Source organism: Ailuropoda melanoleuca, chromosome X (genome assembly GCF_002007445.2).
Source record: "Ailuropoda melanoleuca isolate Jingjing chromosome X, ASM200744v2, whole genome shotgun sequence".
Taxonomy (NCBI): Eukaryota; Metazoa; Chordata; class Mammalia; order Carnivora; family Ursidae; genus Ailuropoda; species Ailuropoda melanoleuca.
Genome location: NC_048238.1, coordinates 52,559,154 through 52,582,554, shown reverse-complemented (window position 1 = coordinate 52,582,554; position 23,401 = coordinate 52,559,154). Strand labels below are relative to the sequence as shown.

The window sequence follows — 23,401 nt, the reverse complement described above, 5'->3', positions numbered from 1 at the left end:
ATTCTAAAACTTGGACTCAGATTACTTCCCAGCAACTCCATGCTATATTTTTGTTATTAGATGCTAGTAGCCACATTAGTTTTGGAAAGAAGAAAGGGAGGGAGGGAGAGAGAGAAGAAAGAGGGAGGGAGAGAGAACACCATTTCTACACTATGGGCTCATTCAACTTGTGACCCACCCTGTCACCCTCCCCCCACTTCTTTTTTCCTCTTTTGACCAAACTGCATCCAGCCAGTCATTGGCCAACTCTCTCGTCTCCACGTACCACATTAGTATATTAGTTCTCAGTTTTGGTCCTTGCACTATCTTGGGTTCATCCCATCTGAACATCGCCCTGTTGTGTTGGCTCATCTCCCTCACTTTGTCAGGGTCACTTCAAAGAATCCTATTCCTGGTTTCTGAGGTATCAGCAACCCTGCCCAACTGTCACACTTGATGAGCAGACTCCTGGGTTAGGTCCTTCAAGTCGCTGAGAAGAATGTGAACCACCATCATGCTGACCCTGTGGAGCCCGCCTTGAACCCGCCCTCCTGACCCGGGGTTGATGGGCGAGCCCCTGATGGCAATCCCGGAGAGAAATCACTGCCAGGGCTCCAGTGAGTTCTCCACGTGTAAGTCACAGAACCGGAAACAAGTATCCCTGGGGAAGAGAGGGCACCTGCTCTGTCAGTCCCCCAAGGCCAGGGGGTCCGCATATCTGATGGCGCACTGGAGTCAGATATGAGAAAGAACTTCAGCCCTGTTAGAGCTCACACCTCCTCCCAGCCCCCGGTCCAGGATGGGGGCAGAATGGTGGTGATGGTGGCGGTGGCAGCAGCGGGTGATGGCCGCGGTGGTTTGCAGCAGCGGCTGGCTGCGGTTAGTGGAAGGAGGAAGAGGAGGAGGATGGAGGAGGAAGAAGTGTTATTTTTTGCCATTTCATTAGGAGGCCCCTGGTGCTGAGAGAAAGCTTCAGCTGCAGGAACCCAGAACATTGGGGGTGGGGCAGGGGGTACAGGGACCGCAACCTGCTTAAGATTGGACAGGCCTACATGGGGGGGGGGCAGCTGCAGACTGTAGCCCAGACTTGTCTCAGCTTAAAGGCACAGGATGCAGAGGCAGGCTGGATTCCTAGCCCACAGGGGCACCCTGCTGGGAGGTCTGTTGGGGCAAGGCCTGTGCAAGGGAGGCAGGTTGGGAGTGCTAACTGGATTTTTTATTTTTATATCAAGACACTGTGTTTAAAATTTTTACAAAGGACAAACTCCATGGGTTTCCGTTAGTGTTTTAAGAACTTTTCTTTAAAAAAAAAGCCAACAACAACAACAACAACAAAAAAAACACCGCCTTTTTGAAAGAGAAATGACAGACACAAAAGAGACTCTGTAAAGAAAATGGGGCAAATTTCTGATACCATTACCCCAAGAGCAGAGGCAGAACCCAGATTACACCCAGAGGCCAGATAATGATGGCCTCTACCAGAACCTCATTCACCAAATCTAGGGTCCCCTGGTCTAGCCAGGCCAATGCTCCCGGCCTTTGGGGGAAAGCAGGTCACCCTGCAGTCTCTACAGCCCTCCACAGGGACACAGAGATGGCTGGAGAATTCTCCCCTATGGCTCTCCAACCCCATCCAGCAGTAGCCCCTTTCTCCTTCCACCCCATGGTCTTGCTCGAATCTGTTTCTTTCTTGGGGGTCATGTTCCTCAGCCGGATTGTGTGAGCACTGGGGGTTCCAGAGCCAGACAGACATAGGCCTGGAGCCTCCCTTCCGGAACCTCTTTGCACTCATGGGTTGGAGAAGCATGTGTTCCAAAATTATTTTAAAAAATCAACAAAAACAAGACCCAGAAAAAAGACCAAGTCTGGGGGAGAAAGAGCTACTCTGCTCTTTAAAGCTCCCAAGTCTGGAGTTGGTGGGTGGTGCAGTTCCAAGAGAGGCAGAAGGTGAGCACCAAGGGGGTGTCCAGCTGGTGCTTTCGGGCCCCCAGGAGTGTCTGTGATCAGGCTCAGGGAGCTGGCTTTAGTTGCTGTTCCACAGGTCCTCGGTTTCTCAAGGACTCACTTGTGTCCCCATTTGAAGGGTTTGTTCAGGTTTACTTCCTTATTTGTGTTTTTGTACATGCAGGTGCATGTCCACGTCTGTCTATGTTTGTGCAGGTGGGTCTGCTGTCGGGTGTGGGTGTGTGCGTATACATATATGTCTGTACATGTCTGTGTGTATGTGTGTGTGTGTGTGTCTATGTGTGTCTGTGTGTGCATGTGTGTCCGTGGATATGGGAGGGAGGGAGCCAGGAGATAGGCTGTGCTCTGGTCTGGAGCTATACCCGGGTAGTGGAGTGTGAGTGGGGCAGCCCGGTACTGTTGAACCCTGTGGCAAAGGTGTTATAGGGGTGCAATGTCTGCAGCCCTACCAGGGAGTTGGGAATCATAGTGATGGTGTTGGGTGTCATGAGTGGGATGTCATCAGGGGAGCGACGCAGGGTCAGCGTGTAGTCGGGCAGCGCAGTGAGGCGCAGTGTGTCATGGGGGGGACCAGCCTCACATTCATGGTGGGTGGGGCCCAGCTGTAATGCTGCCAGCTCCTCCTCAGGAGCAGCTCCCAATTCAGGGGCCCCGGCTCCCCTCTGAGGGCTGGGCTGCCGCAGGGGCTCCTGACGCCGTTTGTCCTTGCGGTAGTAGAGGGCGGCGAAGGCCAGGACGTTAAGGAACAGGAGGGAGGCCCCCACAGCGATGGTGACACTTAATTCGGTGGAGTAGTCACGAGGGTTCTCCACCAGAAGCGGCCCTGCATCCTGGTCCCTGTTCCAGGACCCTTGGGCATTCTCATTGCTGTAGGCAGGGGAGATGGCTGGCCGCTTGGTGCTCCAAGTCTTGCCGTTGGGCCTGCGGGTGATGTGGGAGCTGTGGGTGGTATCCGGGGGCGGCACTTTGGTGGTTGTGGACGTATAGTGGAACATGTCATGCAGGTTGTATAGGTGGGGCACCAGGTGTTTCCAGAAGGCCACCTTGGTGGCCCGGTAATGATCACGGACCCTTGGTTTCAGCCCGATGTGAAGGTAGAGCTGGTCTCGGGGATTGTATTTGGACCAGGCTACTTCCTCAAAGCGGTTGGCCTTGGTGTGAATGAACTTGGTGTCCTGGGGGACCGGCTTGTTGGGATCCCTGAAATACCACATGGAAATCTGGGGTCACCACTCTACCTAGGTGAGCAAAGGGCCCAGCATTCTTCCTCTCACACCCACTTCTGAACCTCTTCCCTGGTCCAGAACTTCCCACATTTCCATCTTTTTCAGGGTCCCTCCCTCTACCCACATCCCTCCTCTTCCCTGGGCCTTGAATTCCTATTGCCCACCGTCTCAGGGACACTGGCTCATCCTTCCCTGTGCCCATCCTGTAAGGTCATTGTATAGATGCTTTTTCTTCTCCCATGCTACCAAGCATCCACCAATCTTTTCGGCTGCCCAGTTTGTCCAAGAACCCTTGAAAAGCTCTTTATGAAAGTACTGTATTCCCACTTCACTCGGCCTCTGACCATCTAACCTTAAATCCCATAGTTCTGCCAGTAACTCTCCCTGCTGCTCAGTCCTAATGCTAACTGAGTTCTGAGACTCGACCACATTTTTGAGGGAAGAAATGGCACGAAAGTCTCCAAAGGAGGAAGTAGGAAGGGGGTGAAGAGGTCACCAAGGAAGATTTGGGGGAGTATCTTTTAAAAAGGAGATGATGGAAGAGGTTTCAATGGAGGAGCAGAGGGGAAGGCATGCTGGGGTCCCAGAGAAGAGCAACCCCCACTTTCTCCTTACCCGGTCTTGGCAAAGTTGGTCCAGTAGGTCATGACAACAGCACTGAGCATAACGTCGTTCTTGGAGAAATTGCAGGGGAAGAGGTCAGTGGGGCCTACCATAGGGACACCAAAAACATAGGGTACTTCGTCCCCATGAGCTGCATCTGACCAAGCAGGCTTCATGAGGCTCTGGCAGTGATGGTAGAAGGCGTAGAAGTAGGTAGGTGAGCCATAGCGGGCATGCAAATCGGCAGTCACCACCGAGGGCTCCACCCACTGGTGGTCAGTGAAGAGAGCCACCAGTGTTTTGCGGCGTGTCTCCGGATTGTCACGGTCTGCCCAGTCTGTGTACATGAACTTGATGGTCTCCCGCAGGGTGTCCTTACCCTCAGGATAGCCATACAGATTGTCCACAAAGTTGGAGACTGAGTAGTCAAAGTCAGTGCCAGAGACACCATCCTCGGGGTCCACCACCCCTTCCACGAACTTGAGCCCCTCGCCCTGGTTGACACCTAGCATAATGTCATAGTTGAGGAACTCGCCCTGCTCCATGAGAATCTCAGGGTCATCAGGAATGACATCGCCATCAATCACAGGGCCAAAGGCCACATGGTAGCGGGCTGGCTGGATGTCCTGCTCTACCAGCTCCTTAGCACTCTTTTGACGAAGACAGTCCACCATGTCCACCGTGTCTAGCACATTACAGCCTACCTTGTCGGCCAGCAGGCTGGTATACTTCACTGGCTGGTAGTTCACAGCCCAGCTGGAGAGGGCAGAACCACTCTGGATGATGGCCCTCTGGAAAAGCCCTACAGAAGACAAGCAGCACCAGGTCAGATTCGTCACGTCCCCCACAGCCTAGGCCTCCCATGCCTGTCCCTGAGGGACAAATTGAACTCCTCTGTCACTGAGGCTGCCCTATGGGTGCAATGAGCTATGAAGGAAGAAGGGACCTTCCGGCGGGGATGATGGATTAGGACCAGAGGAGGGGTTGCTGGGCCCCTGCGTTGACTGATCCTCTGCCTGCTTCTTGCTTCCTTGCTCTGGGATGAGGGTTGGTAACTTGGGGGTTAAGGAAATGCCAGAAAGAATTAACCTGTTGGGTCCCAGACATCAGCTTCCTTATGCTCCTTCTCTTTATCTCTCCTTGTCTTCCCTTCTTGCTTCCTGCCCAGCTGGGCCCAGCTCTGTGCCAGCACACCACCAGGGAGCTGGCACTTCCATCACAAAGGGGTCTTTTTCATGAGAGATGAGAAATGCAGGCAGGAGAGAGCCTCACATTCTCGGACTTTGGGGAAAGATTCCCGAGGGCAAAGGCCTTGGGATCTCAATGTCCCCAGGGAACGTGCCCTCCCAGCATGTAGTCTCCACAGAGACTTTCCTTTTCCTGAAGCTACTAATGCCTCAGATCCAGATTTTCCCCTAGCAAAGAGGGAGCCAGTCCTCCAAACTAAAAAAATGGATGATTCTTCCTGCCCCCCAAGAAAAAAAGGGGTATCGTGCTCTCCCTGGCCCCAACATTCCCAAGTAAGGGATCATCTGGCCCTCAGGCACACAGTTCCTTTCCTCTGAGAGAAAGGCAGTTGGCATGGGTAGAAAGAGAGGGAGAGAAATATAGATTACTACTTAAGAGAGAGCCTCACTTTTCAAAAGATGATTCTCCATGAATCAGTTGCAGAAGACTGAGAGAACAACTCTTTATGGTAGCCAGGCCCCTTCGGAGACAGAATGCAGCACCACTCCAAGAAAGGCCTTCTCCTCCCAGGGAAATAGTTCCCAATCAGAGGAGGCACCATTCCTCTTTTCAGACAGAGGCACCCTCACAGCCAGTCACCTCACCCCCCTTTGTGGAGAAAGGGTTCCCTGTCCCCATCACTGTCACCTGGAAACACATTCCAAGGTGTGATGCAGAACTCACCATGGTCGCCCCTCCCCAGGGGCCCCCTGGACGGACAGGGGCTGATTGTCTAGGCCAGAGAAGGTGATTTTCCTCTCTCAGACAGACAGGCCTTCTTCCAAGAGGGCATCAAAAGTCTTCCTGTGAGAATATCCCTCGCTCACGGGGTTGATTCCAACAAAAAAACCTTGCCCTCTCTCACAGACTTCCTTCCTTCAGCGAAGGGTACCTATTTCAGGAAGATCCCTTCTTCATGAGAAGCTCATCTTTGCCTCTCAGAGATAGAATGTGTTCTACAGTACAGAGGTGAAGAGAACTTTCCCTGCTGGGCCAAAGAGGGCCTGTTCGGCTCCCTTGAAGAGTCACTAGCAGAGCAAGGAGAGAGGCTTTCCTCTGGGCTAAGAATGAGAGTGTGCCTTTGGGTTGCCCAGCCTGGGAGGAGATCTGGTGTGGGCTACAAGGTCAATCACCACCCCTCAGAAAAGGCCCACGCCACAGGTTAGCGATCCTCACTGTTCAGACCCACCTCCCCACTTAAGGACAGTTCCCTTCCTGTACAGACTTGTTCTTCAGAGAGAAAGGCAGAGAATGAGTGTTTCTTACACCTAAAAACTAATTCCCACCCTAGATCTCTATCCTAAAGTCACATGGCCTTCCCAAACTGAAAGATTTCCCTTGCCAAAAAAAAAAAAAACCACCAAAAAAACCCCACTGTCCTTCAGATAGACATTCTACTCCCACTCACCCAAACCCGACTCCCACAACAGGAGGATTTTACTTTCTCAAGATGTAAATGGGATTCTCGATTCTCTCTTTCCCTCTCTCACACTGGGAGAAGGACTTCTTCCCCCGAGAGGCACATTTCCATTCCACTTCTCCCCAAAGGGATGCCAAGCAGGTAGAAGAGGGCCGGCTGATTCCCCTGGGCACTCTGAACCCCGGGAGGCCTGAGGCTCAGGGTGGGCAGCCGGCACTTTGCTCGTTGAGGTTTGGCCCCAAGCGCTACTCACCCTCGGAGTGATGCGACAGTGTGAGGAGGCTGACGCAGGATGCACCGATGCCTGAGCCGAAGACTGTAATACGGCGGGGATCGCCACCAAAGAAGGCGATGTTCTCGCTCACCCAGCGGAGGGCCTGGATTTGGTCAAGGAGCCCATAGTTGCCCTTGGCGGCCTGATCGCCAGTACTCAGGAAACCTGGATTCAACAAAGGGCATGAGGACAGTGAAGGCAGAGGGATGGGGGATTGGGGGTTATTGTGGCAGGCGGGAGACAGAGCGGGGGCATGAGGACGGAGGAGGGGCACACAGTGTGGGTCTTTCCACCTATAGCTACCAGGTACCATTGCTCCTTTCTGCAAGCTGCAGCTTGCAAACTTCTCAATATAGGAAGGATCGCTCCTTGCCCCCCATCCCCATTCTCCAGTGTGGAGGGAGGGGGTCTCCAGACTATTCGAGGGGACACCTCCAACTGGGAGACTTAAGTCGCAAGAATTGCAAGTGGCCAGGCCCCTGATGTGCTCTCCGGGACATTACCCAACCCTCCCAACCCAGGCCACATGGACTGCAAAGAGCAGGGGTCCTAGAGTCAGACGGCCTTTGGTTCGTGCGTGCCCCAGCTCTACCACTTACTGGCCGCATAGCCTTGGGCAAGTTATTTAAAATATCTGGGCTATAGTTTCCTCTTCTGTAAAATGGAGATAAAAATACTTCAAAGAGTTGTAGCCAGGATAAACCAAATATAAGCATCTCTAATACGCTCCGCACTCTGTTAAGTCTATAATTACTTCTCTTTCCCCTTCCTCCTCTCTCTGAAGGAAGGGAGGGTCCCGAAAGGCAATGATCCCTAAGCTGTGCTTGCCCTTCCCGTTCAGGTGAGTCCATCTGCACCTTGTTCCAGGGCCTCAGGTGGTCCCTTCCCCTCATTCTCAGGGTGGGTTCTCATGTCCCCACCTCCCAAGACCTGATGAATCAGAAACTCTGGGGAGGGGGACCCAGCAATCTGTTTTTCCCAAGCTCTCCAGGTGATTCTGGGGCCTGCTAAAGTTAGAAAACCACTGGGTGAGACCATCTTTTTCATCTGGTGGAGAAATGGGGAAGTCAGTGCAGTGTGTTACCACAGAAACAGGTCTTCCCACCCGCCCACCCACTGGGATTTGCTGCTGAGGAGACATGTCACCATGGAGACTACCTTCCCACCCACCTGCTGGGATTTGCTGCTGTGGAGACTGGTTGCCATGGAGACTACCTTCCCGCCCACCTGCTGGCTATCCCACAGAGATGTCCTATATTCCCCCCCACCCAGCTTCCATTTGAGACTAATCGTGCTGCCTCATTTCATCTCCCTTCCTTGATCCCTGGGCTCCTTGGAAGGCTCGATCTTCTCCAGCCCTAGGCTTTCAGAAGGCTTCTTTTCAGCTGGGTAGTTGTGATGCTCCTACACGTTGGACACCCCTACCTGGACCGGTCTTTTTGGACTCCCCGTTTAAAAGCTCCTTTGCAGCACCTGGGATCAACTTTGTGAGTGGCCACGTTTGGGGAGGCCCCCTCAGCTCACAGGGAGCTCTCTGACAGTCCTGGCAGGCCACGGGCAGAGACTCAATTCAGATAGACTCAAGCAGGTGCCAGACCTCATCCCTGTCTTTCTCAGGTCCTCCTGCTTCTAGCTTCTGCGAAAGAGCTCATTTCACCCTCTTCAAGGGTGTTATTAATTTACATTTGGTACAATTAAGGATGTAAAGTACTTAGTTATTCCTCTCAGGACCTAGTCGCAAGCCTTCTCTAGCTCCAGGTTCCGGGTGAGGAAATGTGAAGGAATTCGAGAAAGCCTGAAGGAGGATGAACGGAGGAGCCCTTGTTCCTCCAGACAAGGGCACCAGCCCTTCCTCTGCCTGGCCCATTCACACACTGAAGGTGCTGTGCGAGTCTGAAAAAGTCTGCTGACCAAGATCCGACCCAGCTGTCCAAGCCCAAGACCCTCCATCATGAACAACTATGCACTTCTCTTAGCCCTCCTGTCCTCTCTCCCTGCCTTTCTCCTTCCTCCATATTTTCCTCCCCTTCTCTCTTACTTAAGCCACGGCAGACTTGACTTCGGCCTTGGCCCAGGTAGCGTTCCGTGAAATGTGTCAATGCATCTGTCCTATCAGCGTGCAGAACCCGCTGTTTGAACGTAGTAAAGTACATTTCACCAGCGTGTCTTGATTCCCTGGGCTGGGAGCAAAGGCCTGAAAGGGCTGGGTGGAGGAGTCAACCATCCCTTTCTTCTCCCTTGGCTCCCAGCAACCCCGGGACGAGAAGCGCGGAAGAGTCCTGCGTGAAGCGCTGGATCCAACGGGCTGAGGCAGAGGAGCCAGTGAATGTGACCAACCAAGAACACACAAAACCTGGCGGTGTGGGAGCGCCATCGCTCACTTCTAGGGCCCCAGTAAACTCAGCCATCCACGGAAACCACGTGAGAAGGAGGGCTGAAACACTGCACACTCCGTGAATGGTCAGAATAAACCTGAGACCGGCTCCCTGGGCCCAGGTTGACACTGCAGTCCGTGGTAAGGCGCCTGTCAACAGAAGACGAGGGCACCCGGCACATCGTACCAAGCCCACACATCTCTGTCCCTCAAGGCTTGGTGTTTACCAGGTGTCCGGTTTGCCTGAAGGGTACCCGAGCAAAGATGTATGATTAAATTCTGGAACCCAGATGAAAACCTGACAAGCCCCTACTTCACGAGCCCCGGGGATATCCATGTCTGATAACTTGCTGGGGTCCCCTTTCTTGTATTGGTCTCGAGACCCGTGGGGGCTCCTCAAATAATAAGATGGGGTCCATGGACTGGCTTGCGGCATTCTCCAAATAGATGAATCACCTGAGATGTCCAAAGAAACACCTCAGAGTAAACCGTTTTTCTGGGCTCCGTGCTTCCAGAGAAGCTGAAGGAAGGGTGAACGTGTGTGTGCTTTTGGGGGTCCCAAACTGGCTGCCTGATCTGGGATGCATGAAGACACAGAACAACCGAGTCTCAGCTGTGCAACAAAATCCCCAAGTGTCAAGGACAGATCTATGCTCTACATCTGGCACCGAGAGACAGAAACCTCTTGCATGTACCCGGAATCCAATCAGTGGCTTACTGATTACATTTGTGCTGCAGAGCGGGCAGTGAAGGAGACACAGGAAGTAGGTGATGGGGAACTTTGGACCAAATCTCAGTTCGTGACTCCTTCTGAGGTTTGGGTGATGTTCTGTTGATCATTCACAGCCGAAGCCCAAAGAATAACATTCCTGTCCCCAGAGTGCCATTCTGGTTATCTGAATGAGGAATGAGTTGGGGGGTTGTAAAGTGGGTGGGGCGGGTGAGTTCTTAACCTGAGTTTCGTCGATGAGTTTCAGTGGTGTCCACAGAACCATTTCTATAGGTTTGTGTGTGTGTGTGTGTGTGTGTGTGTGCACCTTTTTCTGGGGGAAAAGTCCATAGCTTTCATTAGAACCTCAAAGGGGTCCACGACTCCCCCAAAGGTTAGGAGCTTCTGATGTAGAAGCTTCATGATTAGAGAAGCAGGAGGGTTGTCAGGGAATCAGCAAACCAGGATGCCATAGGGAACGCTCAGCGGCGACAGGCCCTGGGCAGCCCACAGCTGTCAAAGTGACGCTTCAAATCCTGAATCTCTCCTTCCTGTCTCCTTGCTTGGTGTCACTCTTGTCCCCTTTTCTCTCCCCCCGTCCTTTTCTTCTCTTCCTCACTTTCTCCCTTCCTTCCCCCTGCTCCTTCACCCTTTCTTTTCCTGCATCCCTAGCTGGTCCAATCATACGGAACCGAGGCACATTCTTTGTACTCTCTGTGCTTTCCAATAAAACCGACAGAATGGAGCTCTGTGTGTCTCATTTTAAAAAGCAGCCGAGTTGAACATCTTCCATCACTCTCACTAAGAAAATACGGTGGCAAAACTCCTTCTGGCCTTCAACTACTGTGTGTGTGAGTATTGCTGGTTATATGTGTGAGCTTACTTCTGGAAATTCCCGACTCTTCAGGAACTGTGCAGCCCTAGCGTGTGGCTTCATAGCCAGCTTTGCTTCCCCTTTACTGTCAGAGACTCAGATCCCCTTTCTTAATGGACAGAACACTCGAGAGAGACTTGCCGGGATGTCTGGGGCAACTCAGAAAGACAGAGGAGCAGTGGCCGCGCCACGAAACCCAAGCCTACCAGAGCGCCGAGAGACCAGAGATACCTTGCGTACTTCATCCCCGGGATCCACATGCCACTTGAAGGAACATGGGCTCCACCGTTTTCGGGGAATATCGCTTCTCCAATCTGAACCCCAAAAAGGTGCCTTGCTAGCCCACCGAGTGTTGAGGGTAAGTCAAGAAAAGGTCACCTTGGGGCACCTGGGTGGCTCAGTCGGTTAAGTGTCTGCTTTCGGGTCATGATCCCAGGGTCCTGGGATCGAGCCCCGTGTCGGGCTGCCCGCTCAGCGGGGAGCCTGTTTCTCCCTCTGCCTGTCCCTCCCCCTGCTTGTGCTCTCTCTCTCTGACAAATAAATAAAATCTTTAAACAAAAAAAAAAAAAAAGAAAAGAAAGAAAGAAAGAAAGAAAAGAAAAAAGAAAAGTTTGCCTTTCTGGGCTCGTAAACTGTACCGGAAGTGACACGCAGCACCGGGCCCTCTGGGATTGGAACTGACAAAAACAATACACTCTGAAGCAAATTAAAATAAGGTCCTGTCAGCTGAGTGGGCAGGGAAGAAGTCATACCACGGCTGGTGCGGCACCCAGGCCTCCAGACTTGATGCATGGCCTAGCCTCCCCCTCCACTGGAACCTGGAAGACACCAGCCCTTCAGGTAAGAAGCTGTCTGCCTCCGGCTGTCACAGGGCTACGCGGCTGCATGTGCCCTCGGAGGCCTGGGTGAGTGTCCGAAAGGGAGCAAGACCCGCTATGTTGCATCGCCCTCTCTAAGGTACTTGTTTACCTCAGGACCCTGGCCTCGGATAGGCGGTAACAGTCAGCAAGGAAGAGACAGCACAGAGGGGCAGCCTACATCACCAAGACCAGCAGACATACGGCAGGGGATGTGGGGGAAGGGCACAGGGTGCGTACGAGGAGGCATTTGGGAAGTAAGCGTGTATGTGTGGGAGTATATGGGATGTAGGCGTGGAGAGAGTAGTAGAAATGAGTACATGTGTGTATATATATGCGCGGGGTATGTAAGCATGGGTTATGAACTCGTGTGGGGGTAAGGAGAGGTGTGTGCATGAGTATGGATCTGAGGCCAAGTGGGGGGTACATGAGTGTGTATGTGTTTGTTGGGTAGGGTGGGTGGGGGAATATGTGTGGGTGTGTACGGGAGGAGTGTCTATGTGCGTGTGTGTGTATACGTGGGAATGTGGGTATGCGTGTAGGAGGTCTATGGGTGTGTGTATACGGCAGAGAAATACGTAAGTGCAGCGCCTGGGATGCATATGGAGACGTGGAAACAAGGATCTGAGGGGTGTGTGTGTGTAGTATTTGTGAATGTGCAGGGTGTGGGTCTTTGTGTAGAGCGTACACAGGGGGGTAGAAGGAAGTGTGAGTGTGGGTGTAGACGTGGATATGGAGATGTGGAGGGAGAGACACACAGGAATGAGGGGGGAGTCCGAGAGATCTGTGTACATATGGGGTATGGATGCGGAGCGGATAGGGGTATATGGTATGTGGCTATGTGTGCGGGGAACACTGTGTGTGTGGAGTGTTTATGGAGTGGTGAGGGAACATGCGTGTGCGAGAGGCAGCCTGTAGATGTGGATATGGGGGTCTATACGTCTACAGGTATATGTGTGTACTTCTGGGGTGAATGAGAAATAGTAGTATGCATGGGGTGTGCGGTGGGCAGTGTGGATGTGTGGACATGGGAGGGTATGTGAGCGTGTGGATATGCAACTGGCTAGAAGGAGTATCTGTGTATCTGTGGTGCTTTTAGGGATGTGGGCCTGGGTGGGTAGGGATGGATGGGGGAAGGACACTAGAAAATTCACGGACCCTGCGAAACTCAGCCAAGCAACGGTCTGAAAGCAGCGACCTGGCTTGAGACTTAAGAGAAAGTGTGGAGGTTGAATTGGATTTCCCGCAGCAGCTGCACATTTCAGGGAAGGGCCTGGGAACGTGGGGAAGCTCCCAGCACTTGCGTAGGGACCATGTGATGCCAACATTTGACTCTGGACATTGGCACCTGCTAGAGAACCAAAGCCAGCATTAAATCCCCAGCATTCTTTCCTCCTTCCTTGAAAAGCCGAGCTTCCTTCAAGGCAGCTAGCAAAGAACCATACCTAGCACTCCAACCCGATAGTTGAGGGTGATGACGATGACGTTGCCGTAACTGGCGAGGACGCTGCCATCAATCATGTTGCCCGTCCCTTCCATGTAAGAGCCTCCGTGGATGTAGACCATGACGGGCTTAGCGCCACTGTCCCGGATGTCTGCAAGGAGAAGGGGTGAGACACAGGCTGGGTAGGATACCCTTCCTCCCCCACCCCCGCGAGCCCTGGGGGGGGGTTCGTGGGTGGCAAAGCTATCCCAGGTGCCAGGACACCACCGCCCACGCTGAGGGCGGGACTCATGGGGCTGCTCGGCCCGGAGCTCAGCCTCGGCCAGAGATGGTTTTACAGACTCCGGTTTCAGCCTCCCAGCTGAAGGCAGTCAGCCATGCCTGCTACGGCTGGGCCTAGGTAGGCCAAGGCTGGGCCCTGGGGACTGGGAGCAGGAGGGAGAGGCAGGGCTGGTCTCTTAGCTGGCTCAAGTGAGTCCTTGCCCCGGGGCACCCAGGAGTCCTGGGACCTGACATGGCTTCAGAGAGTGGGGGCTGGGAAGCCCTGGAACCCCCAAAACTAGACCAGTTACATGGAAATACGGCCATTGGCAGCAGCCGTCCCCCAGTGCAGACAGAGACAAGAGGGGTGGGAAGAAGGGGTGGCACAGGGAGAGAACAAGGAAGGATGTGGGTAAAAGGAAGTGAATGGCAGCGATGGGGTGGAGGGAACCTTAGTGACATGGTTTCTCAGCCATGTGCTCATTTACCCCATTGTCCCCTGGGCGTCAGGCAGACTTAACTGGAAGCACTGGGGACGGGGGAAAGGAGAGGGGCAGAACTAAGAATGAGACATCCCCCTACCCTGCTCGGCCGCCCCCCCGGCCCCCCCCGTCAGCATTAGGATGAAGATGGAGCCTCCCCAGAGGCCATTTTGTGAGAGACCTTCAAGTGGCTGCTCCGAGCCCAGAGAGCACAGCGGCAGCACTGGGGCTGGGCAGTCAGGAGAAGGCTCCTGGCCTGACCACCTCGACCTGCAGCCTCTCAGTGTGTGAGCTGGACCAACATTCTGCCACACCAGCGCGGCCCTACCAGCCACCAGCTGACCCCCCCCCCAGCTGTCTGGCTCCTCCAGGGGTGGAGGGGCAGGGCCAGGGCAGGGAGGTAGAAGGGAATGTTCTCTGCTGCCAAGCAAACACAACCTTTTTTCCCAAGGAGGAAGACAGACTGGTTCAACCATCACGCAAGGATCTTATGCCATCTACTGACTGGGCTGTGGCGTCCAGGCCTCAGCCTGGCATTTTAGCCCACGCCTTCCTGGTCCTGTCTGGAGCCTATTTGCAGCCCATGGCCCCAAGGCCATGTCTCTTTTTCTGGAAGGAGGCCGGGGAGGTTTTAGGTGGTGCTAATCTCCAGCCCCTTTGGTTGTCACTGCCTCACTCCTCAGCTTAGCGTCCTGCTGGGTCCCTCTCCCAGGAGCCAGTCTCCCCGCAAAACACAGGTGTCTCCGCAGTGAAACCCAGGTATGTCCTCGCCATCCGGTCTCCTTTGTGCCTCCCCTCACCCTCCCTCTGCCCTGCTTTCTCTCCACTCTCCCTGCTGATCAGTAGGGGAAGGTGCCCGTGAGCCACGGAAGATGTGGGGGGGAGCTGTCTCTGGCAGTGCCCGCTTCTGTACTGTAGGACTGAGGACGGGGGTAGGGGACCGGGGCGAGGAGGCCGCCCTCCCCATGGCTCTGCTTGTGGTCCCCTGCTCCCGCCAGCCAGCCGTGTCCATCACCCTGGAACTCCCAGCGGCCAACCAGGCCAAAGATGGATGAACAGCCCAACAGCCTCGTATAGGAACAGAAACACACCAACGGACGGACAGACAGACAGACGGGGCTTCTCCCCATTGAGAAGGGGAGGGGCTCTGTGCCATGCACCAGCCGCCGCGCCCTGCAGCCCCCAAATACCTTCATCTTCATCCCCGTCATTATCCGCTAAGTCCTCGCCCTGTTTCTTAGCGCCGGATCCTGGGGACCAGACACGGGGAGACACAACAGCACAGAACAGAGAACAAAACAGAGAGAGAATTCAAAAACAGCATGACTGCAGTGTGGCCCAGCAAGCCAGCTCTGGGCTTGGGCCCAGGACAGGCAGGAGGGATGGCAAGAACCGAGGGAATGGGTGGGCTGAGGCCCAGACCTTCATCAGGATGATGGTGTTGCAGGCCCTTGCTCCACTGGCCTCCCTGCACCTCCCTGGCCCGCCTCCCTGGTCCCAACAGCCTGTCTCAACCGACAACCTTCCCAGTTAGGAAGGCGGGAGCAGCGTATCGGCCAGGGCAGAAAGCCAGAGACCCAGTCAGGGAAAGGATTCCTCCGGGTGCAGGGGCTGCACGTGTGTACACAGGCGGGCTGAGCTGGAGAGCAGGGGCAGGCGCTGAGGGTGACAGGTGGCGTTGCCAGAATGTTGGATATGGATGGAGCTATTAGGGCAGAGCCGGGTACTGGGGCCCCCAGCCCTGAGCTACCTGAGCCCGGCGGGAAGGCTCAAGCTGGGCCTCAGCTGACCCTGATTCCCAGAGGAGGAAATGGGAGATGAAGCTTTCCCTCTGGTCTTCCTCGCAGGGGCCCCCTGCTCTGGCTAACGGCAAATGGGGTTCCTGTGAGCAGGAACCAGGCCTAAGAGCAGCAAGCACTGCTCTGAGATCTAGAAAGAGCCAGAGAGGGAGGGAGGGAAAGGAGGAATGGGAGAAGGCAAAAGGGACATGAGAGAGGGGGGGGGGGGGGGGGGAGAGGGGGGGGGGGGGGGGGGGGGGGAGACAGAGGAATAATGATGTAACAGCTCCTACCATAGACCGAATATTTACTGTGTGCCAGACACTTTATCTCTGCCATACTGTTTGATCCTCACACCCAATGAAGTAGGTACTGTCTCTATTTCTGTTTCACTGATGGGGAAACTGAGGTTCAGAGAGGTAAAGTGACTTGCTCAAGATCACACAGCTAAGAAGCGCTAGAGGAAAGATTCAAACCCAGGTCTGCTCGACTGCAAAGCCCATGGTCTTTCCACTGCACCATGCCACCTCTCTGGGGATGGGGGAGAGGGAAGGAAAAAATCAGCAAGAAAGGAGGTGGACCTTGGGGGGGGGGAAGGGAAGGGAAGGAGAGAAAAGAAGGGACCAGAGGAGAGAAGAGAGACATCTAGGACCTGTGGGTAATCTGGCACCAACTCTCCTTCCTGTTCTAAGGAGATAAGTGCGTCTTCAGCATGGCTGTGGAGAAAGAGGACCTACTGCCCGGACGCTGGGCAGAGTGGGGAGACAGAGGTCATTCTGCCAGCACCCTAGGGCTTACCCTCTCGTCTGTGACACCAGATACTCTCAGCCTGAAGGCAGCAAATAGCCCTCTTTCCCAGCTTGTCCGGGCTCTGGTGGCTGAATTCCCTTCCAGCTGTTAATCAAAACAGGAACCGCCCTCATATTACAAAATGGCTTTTCAACTAGGGCAACAGCCAGGGCCCAGAGGGGCAGAAATGGCCTCCAGCTTCCCGAACTTCTGGTGGCACCTACCGTCTTAACACCTGCCAGGACTGCGCTCAGAAACCCTGTGGGGCACGGGGCATCATCACTCACACAATGAACAGCGCCCCAAACGGAAGGGACTTACTCATCCTGAAACATGAATTCCCTCCAACTTGCTGGACGTGGAAGTGGGGGGAGGGGGCAGGTCCTCCCCCTGGAAATCCCTCAGTCGGCATGGGCACAGACTTAGGGGTGGGGCCCTACTGCCCCCCNCTGCCCCCCCCCCCCCGCCAACGCAAGGAGTGCCCCTGGGTTGCTGCACTGTCCCACCCTCCTCTGCATGGACACCTTTGCTCCTTCAGCTTAGCGCTTGTGGAACAACTCCATGTTGTCAGGCCTGTTGCCCAGGCCAGCTCGACCCACCATCCCCCCCCACCCCCGTCCCAACACTGGGCTGCCGCAGGGTCCCAGCCAGGCCGGTCCTGCCTACCTTATGCACACCACGAGCCTAGAGACCTCTCCCCCAAGAAGCAGAGTCTGTAATTCTGTTCCAAATGGCCAGGGGGCACCGGATAGGGAACTAATTTGAGCAGCGGAATGACCAAGTGCCCTCCCCCACGCTGTCTGGAACTCACTTCCCAGCTTGGCCTGCAGGGCTTAGCTGGACCTGCTGGGTTTCAGTACTAGGATAGGAGCTCCGTCAGAGTAGAGATGAAGCCTTTGGTTCTGTCTAGATCTTGCCCCTACTTCATAGCCTTCCACAGCCCAAGAGCGCCTAGCATCTGGCCTTGCCCACAGTCAACGATCCTGACGGGTAAATGTCTGCATTTGACTGGAACTTCCAGTCAGCTCTCTAGCCAGACTCTCAGGACCGGACTGCCCTGGGCTCTCACTGGCACCCTGGGGAGATCATTCCTCCTAGGCAATGGGTCAAGGTCATCTTCTCTCCCTGCCCCTCCCCCCCCCCCCACCCAAGCAAGTAACCCACAGGAGCAGGTTTAAGAGACCCTCTCCCTGAGTTCATTCACAGGCTACTGGAATGTTAAGGCCCCAATGATCCCCCTACCACCTTCAGAGGCAGAAGCAGAGGTCCTTCCAGGAAAAGACTTGCCTGAAGTCTCCCTGTGAGTTAGCACGAGAGCTGGGGCTCTCTCCTCAGGCTTTGTGCTTCCCAGCCCTGCACTCGTATTTTGCAACGCCACCATGCTTCCTCACTTGTGCGGAAAAAGTGTGTGTGGATCGCCTGCTGCGTGTGTGGTCCTGGTCTGGGCGGCGGGATGTGGGGACACACTGTCCCTAGAGCCTCAGGCCCCACTCCCTGCTCTGGGTGCGTCAAGAGCACTCAGCACACACGCGTTCGACATGTGGATTCCCGGCATCTGCCCCCTTGAGATTCCTGCTCAGCGGGGAGCATCCGGGCCTGGAATCCTGACAACCCCACTAGGGGAAACCCTGCCCTAGGATTTCAAAGGAAAACAAACTCCAAGCTTGCCAAAAGGTTGTAGGGATCAGGCTGTGATTTTCCACCTGTTCCTTAAGCTGTTCCCGTTTCCAATTTGGCCCAGCCCATCCACGTTTCACCACTGTTTTCAGAGTCGGGGAGGTGGGAATGACCAGATGGGAGCTGCCTTGCACGCTACAGTGGAAAGAACACGGCCCTGAGGGGCAAGAGACCAGGGTTTGGGTCCCAGCTCTGCCACAGACCAGCGACAGAGCCTTGAGCAGCAGCAAGTCACTCCCCTGGGCCTGTTTCCTCATCCGTAAAATTGGGAAACTGATTCCTGCCTTACAAGCTTCCAGAAACCTGGGGAGGATTTTACGAGCTAAGTCTGAAAGCGCTTTGCAGAAAACATGATGTGGTATTCGAACGGGAAGAATTACTTCTACGGGGGAGCACATTCCTCCCAGCAAGAGGTAAATGTAAAACTTAGGATCTCGTGCCTCCTTTAGGGTCTGTGGTTCCCAGACACCCCCCAAGGTCTGCCACCGGACTAGCCCGGGGTGGGGGGGCTGGTCACACAGCTATGCTCCGGCCAGAGGGGTAGGGGGCGGTTGACAGAATGACTTGTGTCTAAACTTCAGGGCCGGAGAGCTGAGTCTAGACTTGGCACCCAGGAAGGAGCACGCAGGGATGAGCCGGTGGCTGCCCTGCCAGGAAGAGGGCAGAGCCTCTGGCTCCCTCCTGGCTGCCTAGAGTGTCCCCCAAGGTGGCTCAAGAGAGAACCACTGGCTCTGTCTTTGGCACACGCGTGAGGGTGGAATCCGGGGCTGGTAAGATCGGAAGAAATGGGGTCGCTGCAGCTTCTGCTCTGAACCTGCCTCAGGCCACCAAATCCTCCCTGATGAGCAGCCAGGGCCCTTGGCTAAGGTGGAGCTCAGGCCTGCTCACCAACCGCCCCCTGAACCTGGACTACTTGAAGGAAGGCTGGGTCCTTGGGGGGCAAGGGCAGGTGGGCAGGCAGCCCTCCCTCTCTCTCTCTCTCCCTCCCCGCCGGCTCGCTACCTACCTCCTTTCCTACAAATTTTCTTGTTGGGCTTTCGGGCGCATTCCTTGGAAATCCGCTTTACTGTAAAATGAATAAAAAACTAAAAAATAACAGGAGGCCTCTGCCCAGGGGCATGCACCCCCCCACCCCCCCAGGCCCCAAGAGCTGCTCTGCAGGCGGCACATGGCAGAGAGCCTGTCCCACCATCTCCTTGTTTCTGTCACTTACCTTAGTGTGAGCCCCGCGGGAGGAGGCATCGGCTAGCCAAAGAGGAGGCACCTAAGCAATGCCCACCAGGCTGGGCCCCCCCAGCCCCCCACACGCACCCAGCTCCCTTAGTCACACACACCTACCACCTTTCAAAGCAGGCGGAATGGCAACGGGGCGGGGGCTGGTGGAGCCAGCACCCTCCCGTGGGCAGCTGCCAGCCGTGACCCATACTCCCCCAGGGAACCCCCAGCCAGCGCTCTGGCCCTAGACCTGTCAAAGCTCTCAGGCCTGGCCAGGCCCCTCCTGGTAACAGTGTCACTCACACATGGGAGCTCAGACAATGCTGGGAGAGGGAAGAACAGGGAGGAGGAAGGGGGAGGCCAAGCAGAGTGATGGTTAGAAGCATTTTCACAGACAGACAGAGGCATGCTGCAGGGCACACAACCACATGCAAGCCACAAACACAACAGGGAGGCGGGGAGGCGGGGGGGGCGCAGTGCCTGGCCACAGCACTCACCATCCTCCGTGGGCACGTAGACATTCAGGTAGAGGCAGTCTTCATTGGGCTCCTGGATGTACGTAGCGACAATATCCAAGTTGGCAGTGAACCAGACGGGCAGCATGACTTCGGGCACGGCTGTGTGGATGTTCTGGGGGCACACTGGGGGAAAGTGTGTGGCGTTCCGGATGCCCGACCAGGATGGGGGTGGCTCAGGGGGCAGGAAACGTTTCTCGCCGATGGGGGGAGCTGCGTAGGGCACCCCCAGGTACTGGTCCACAGGCCCCAGGATCTCACTGGGCAATGGTACCCGAGCACCCCTTAGCTTCCCAAAGTGAGTATTGACTGTGGGCGCCGGGGCCTGGGTACTGGCCCTCAGCACCAAGCTGAGGAACCACAGGGTGAGGCACAGGCTCTGGCCAACTGTGGACTTGGGGCTCAGGGACAGCGAGGGCGGGCCAAGCCGCAGCCACATGTTCCGGGCAGGGGGACTGGCAGGAAAGGCAGACTCCAGGGTCACAGCATCAGCCCGACAGGCAGCCCCTTCATGGCCACACTGACTTGAACCTCAAGACTGAGCTCTCGAGGGACACCTACAGGTGCCCGGCAATGCAGAGAGGTTGTCCAAGCACCACAGCTTCAGAAAGGGGACCCCCTCAGGGCCAGGCAGGCCTGTGGAAAGAGGGAAGTATGCGTCATCCCAGATGGCCACGGAGTCGGAGTCTTTGGGGGCCCTGCTGGGCTCCTGGCTGTTTTCCCACAGAGGAGAGGTCTCACATGCCCGGGGTTCCGGGGACCCACCGATGATCTCCACTGCCACTCAGAACCTGTCTGTGTGCCTGGCCATGGTTGGAAAATCCTAGGGGATGGACCCAATGACAGTTGTTGCCACTGCAAGGTCCAGGTCCCCAATTCCAACTCCTCAGCCAGCAGAGCTCATGGGGTGGGGGTGGGGGTTCAGCCGGAGTCAAAGTAGCATGTGAACTCTCTAGACCCCTGGACCCACTAACCCCACACGGGGACCTCCCACACCAGGAGAGGGTAGGATCGTTAACCTCACTCTGGGGTTCAAAGGCATAAGCAGGAAAAGCAGAAGATAGGAACAGCGTCCCACAAGGAGACCCCCTCACCGGTCAACCAGGGTGGGTGGGGGGAGGGCAGGACAGCCACACCCCAGAGTCCCCAGACCCTCCTGTGCCCCTCCTGTACATTTCTCCTCAGCCCTCACTGCTCCCAAATTCTTAAGCGTAGGTCCTTTCTGTTGGCTAGCTGTAACTCACAAGTGCCGGAACTGAGGCAGACACCAGGCTGCCCAGAACCCCAGGCATTGTTGATGCTCAGCCAGTGTAAAATGAACAACTGGAGTGTGGGGGACACACACTCAGAGACTCATGGAGATAAAGTCACAAAGACTCAAAAAAGGGAGTGAGAGAGACCAAGCCAGGATCACAGACACCACGATATTCGTTCACGGAGACATATCGTCCAAACCCACGGAGATCCCTCATCTAGTCCCACATTCTGAGACGGAGAGCCTCACGGAGCCAGAGAAGCACAGCGAAATACATTCAGAGACACACACAGAGACTTACTGAACTATAATCACACACACACACCACATAGGTAAATATCTGGAGACACATGCAGCATAATGGTGACACATAGGTGGAGACAGAAACAGAAATAGCACACTCAAGACACACAGGCTTTCTGACACACAGTTATACAGCGAACTCATACATACAGACGCACACAGAAACTGCTGCATGGACACACACACACACACACAATTTAGTTTTCCCTATTTCTCCCGCCTTCCAAGATCGCTGGCCTGCTCCTTTAAGAACTGGCTGAAGGGGTGGGGGAGGGAGATTGGGAACGCCCGGCAATAGGCCGCCACGAGAGGGGAATGAGAATGTGTGTGAGAGAGAGAGAGAGAGACAGAGAAAGACAGAGACAGAGGGAGAGAGAGAGAGGAAGAGAGAGGGAGGGAGAAGGAAGGAAAAGGAGGGAGAGGGAGGGTTAGAGAGATAGAGGGAGGGAGAGCTAGAGAGAGAGAAGGAGAAAGGGAGGGAGGGAAGGAGGAGGAGGGAGGGTGGGCAAAGCGACTAAAGGGGTGGGGGCTCAGAGGAAATGGGGAGCAAAGTATGGTGGGGAGGGTTAGATCCCAGACATCCCAGAATGCACCCGGGGTGGGGGGGAGAGGAGGGGAAAGGGAAGGAAGGGGTAGGAGTAGGGAGGTGGGGCAGGAGGGAGTGGGGGTGTGTGTGTGTGTGTGTGTGTGTGTGTGTGTGTGTGTGTATGGGGGGGTATAGTCCGCAGCTGAGTTCACACAATCCCCCCATTCACCGTCTCCATGGCAACTCTGGGGCACAGACCGCTCATTCACACGGCTTCCCCGCCAGCAACCCCCCCACACCATTAACCCCCTCGGTGCCGCCCCTCCCCACAAATTCCATTAACCCCTTCAGGATGCCTCCCTCTCCAGTAACCCTTCAGTGCCAAATGCCGGTCCCCTTTGAGTCAGTTCTCTGCAGCCCCTCCCCCCTGAACACCTAGACAAATCCCCGACCCCCAAACGCCCTCTGTACCCTAGGACCCACTGTGCGTCCCCAAGGCCAAGATCTCCATCCTGGTCCAACTTGCAATTTGGGAGAAGACAAGGGGAGGCAGCAATGCCGGGATTAGAGTGGCATCTGGGGTACTTTGGAGGCTGGAGCAGTATTGGGCAAGGGGCATTGTGCAGGAATGGACTGGTATCGAGAACTGCAGTATTGGGGGCTACGCGGGTCCAGAATGGTATTGGGGGACAAAGCTGCATTGGAATGGGGGAGGATAGGATAAAGGCCTGGGGGGGAGGGGGGCTGCAGAGAGTGGGGGAGGGAGCCTGGCTGTGAGATGCTATGATGGAAGAGGGATGGGGCTGCACTGCGGGGGAGGGGGAACTGGCAATGTGCAATACAGGAATAGGGCCGGGGCCCTTAGTAGGGGTATTTTGATGAGCATGCGGCCGGGCTGTGGAAAGAGAGGGACCATGGGTGGGAGGATGATAGGGATGCGGATTCAGGGAGGAGATGGAGGAGAGAAGAGAAGCGGGGGAGGATTGGAGGGTCAGGGGTGCCGATGGAGAACATGGGGTTGAGAAGGATGGGGAGCATTGGCTGGAGAGCGGAGGAGCCCGGGATTGGGAGGGGATAGGATTGGGGCAAGGTATGGGCAGCTAGAGGATGAGAGACCGGGGCAGGCGGCCTCACCTGTTCCCCGGGCTGTTGCGAGCGACTGAATCGGGCCGCGGACCACCCATATCGCCTCCAGGCCAAGGGCTCCGCACCTGAATCCCCGAGATCTGCTCTCCGGCAGCCTGGCTGCTGTGCCCGCGCACCAAGGGGGCGCGCTGCGCGTGCCCGGACACGGGGGGGCGCGGTCCCTACCATTAACTCCTTTTGTGCCAGAGATGGCTCAAGTCCTGGGGCATGGCCCAGTTCCTCCCATGCTTAAGCACGCCTGGCTCACCCTCTCTCCCTCTCTCTCACACACACACTCCTCAAATCAAGACAGGTGATCTTCCAGGGCAGCTAGCTCAAACTTTACCTGCAAAGCTTGAGACCTTGATACTTGATACAAAGGGAGAAACTGAGGCACCGTCTGCCGGAGCCCCCGGTCATACTCTACAAAAGACGAGTCTCCACCTTGCTCAGCATCCCTCGCCTCTCCCCTTCTCAGCACCAGCGTGATTCAGGCAGCAAAGAGCAGAGGGTGGGGGCACTT

General features: G+C 55.5%; 1 protein-coding gene across 9 annotated transcripts; it reads right to left on the bottom strand.

The window, feature by feature from the left end:
- Positions 1-1,133: 1,133 nt before the first annotated feature.
- On the bottom strand, positions 1,134-23,243 carry NLGN3 (neuroligin 3). 9 transcript variants are annotated; one of them, XM_034648895.1, is made up of 9 exons: positions 23,225-23,243; positions 19,652-20,305; positions 18,946-19,005; positions 16,272-16,367; positions 14,886-14,945; positions 12,954-13,103; positions 6,674-6,859; positions 3,786-4,575; positions 1,134-3,144 (listed from the first exon to the last, which is right to left on the bottom strand). In XM_034648895.1, the coding sequence occupies exons 2-9, from the start codon at positions 20,106-20,108 to the stop codon at positions 2,301-2,303; spliced, it is 2,643 nt and encodes an 880-aa protein (XP_034504786.1). In that variant the 5' UTR covers positions 20,109-20,305; positions 23,225-23,243; the 3' UTR covers positions 1,134-2,300. The 9 variants fall into 9 exon arrangements, with proteins under 9 accessions (XP_034504786.1, XP_034504784.1, XP_034504785.1 ...); XM_034648893.1 differs by lacking the exon at positions 23,225-23,243 and adding an exon at positions 22,888-23,012; XM_034648894.1 differs by lacking the exon at positions 23,225-23,243 and adding an exon at positions 22,965-22,998.
- Positions 23,244-23,401: the final 158 nt, after the last annotated feature.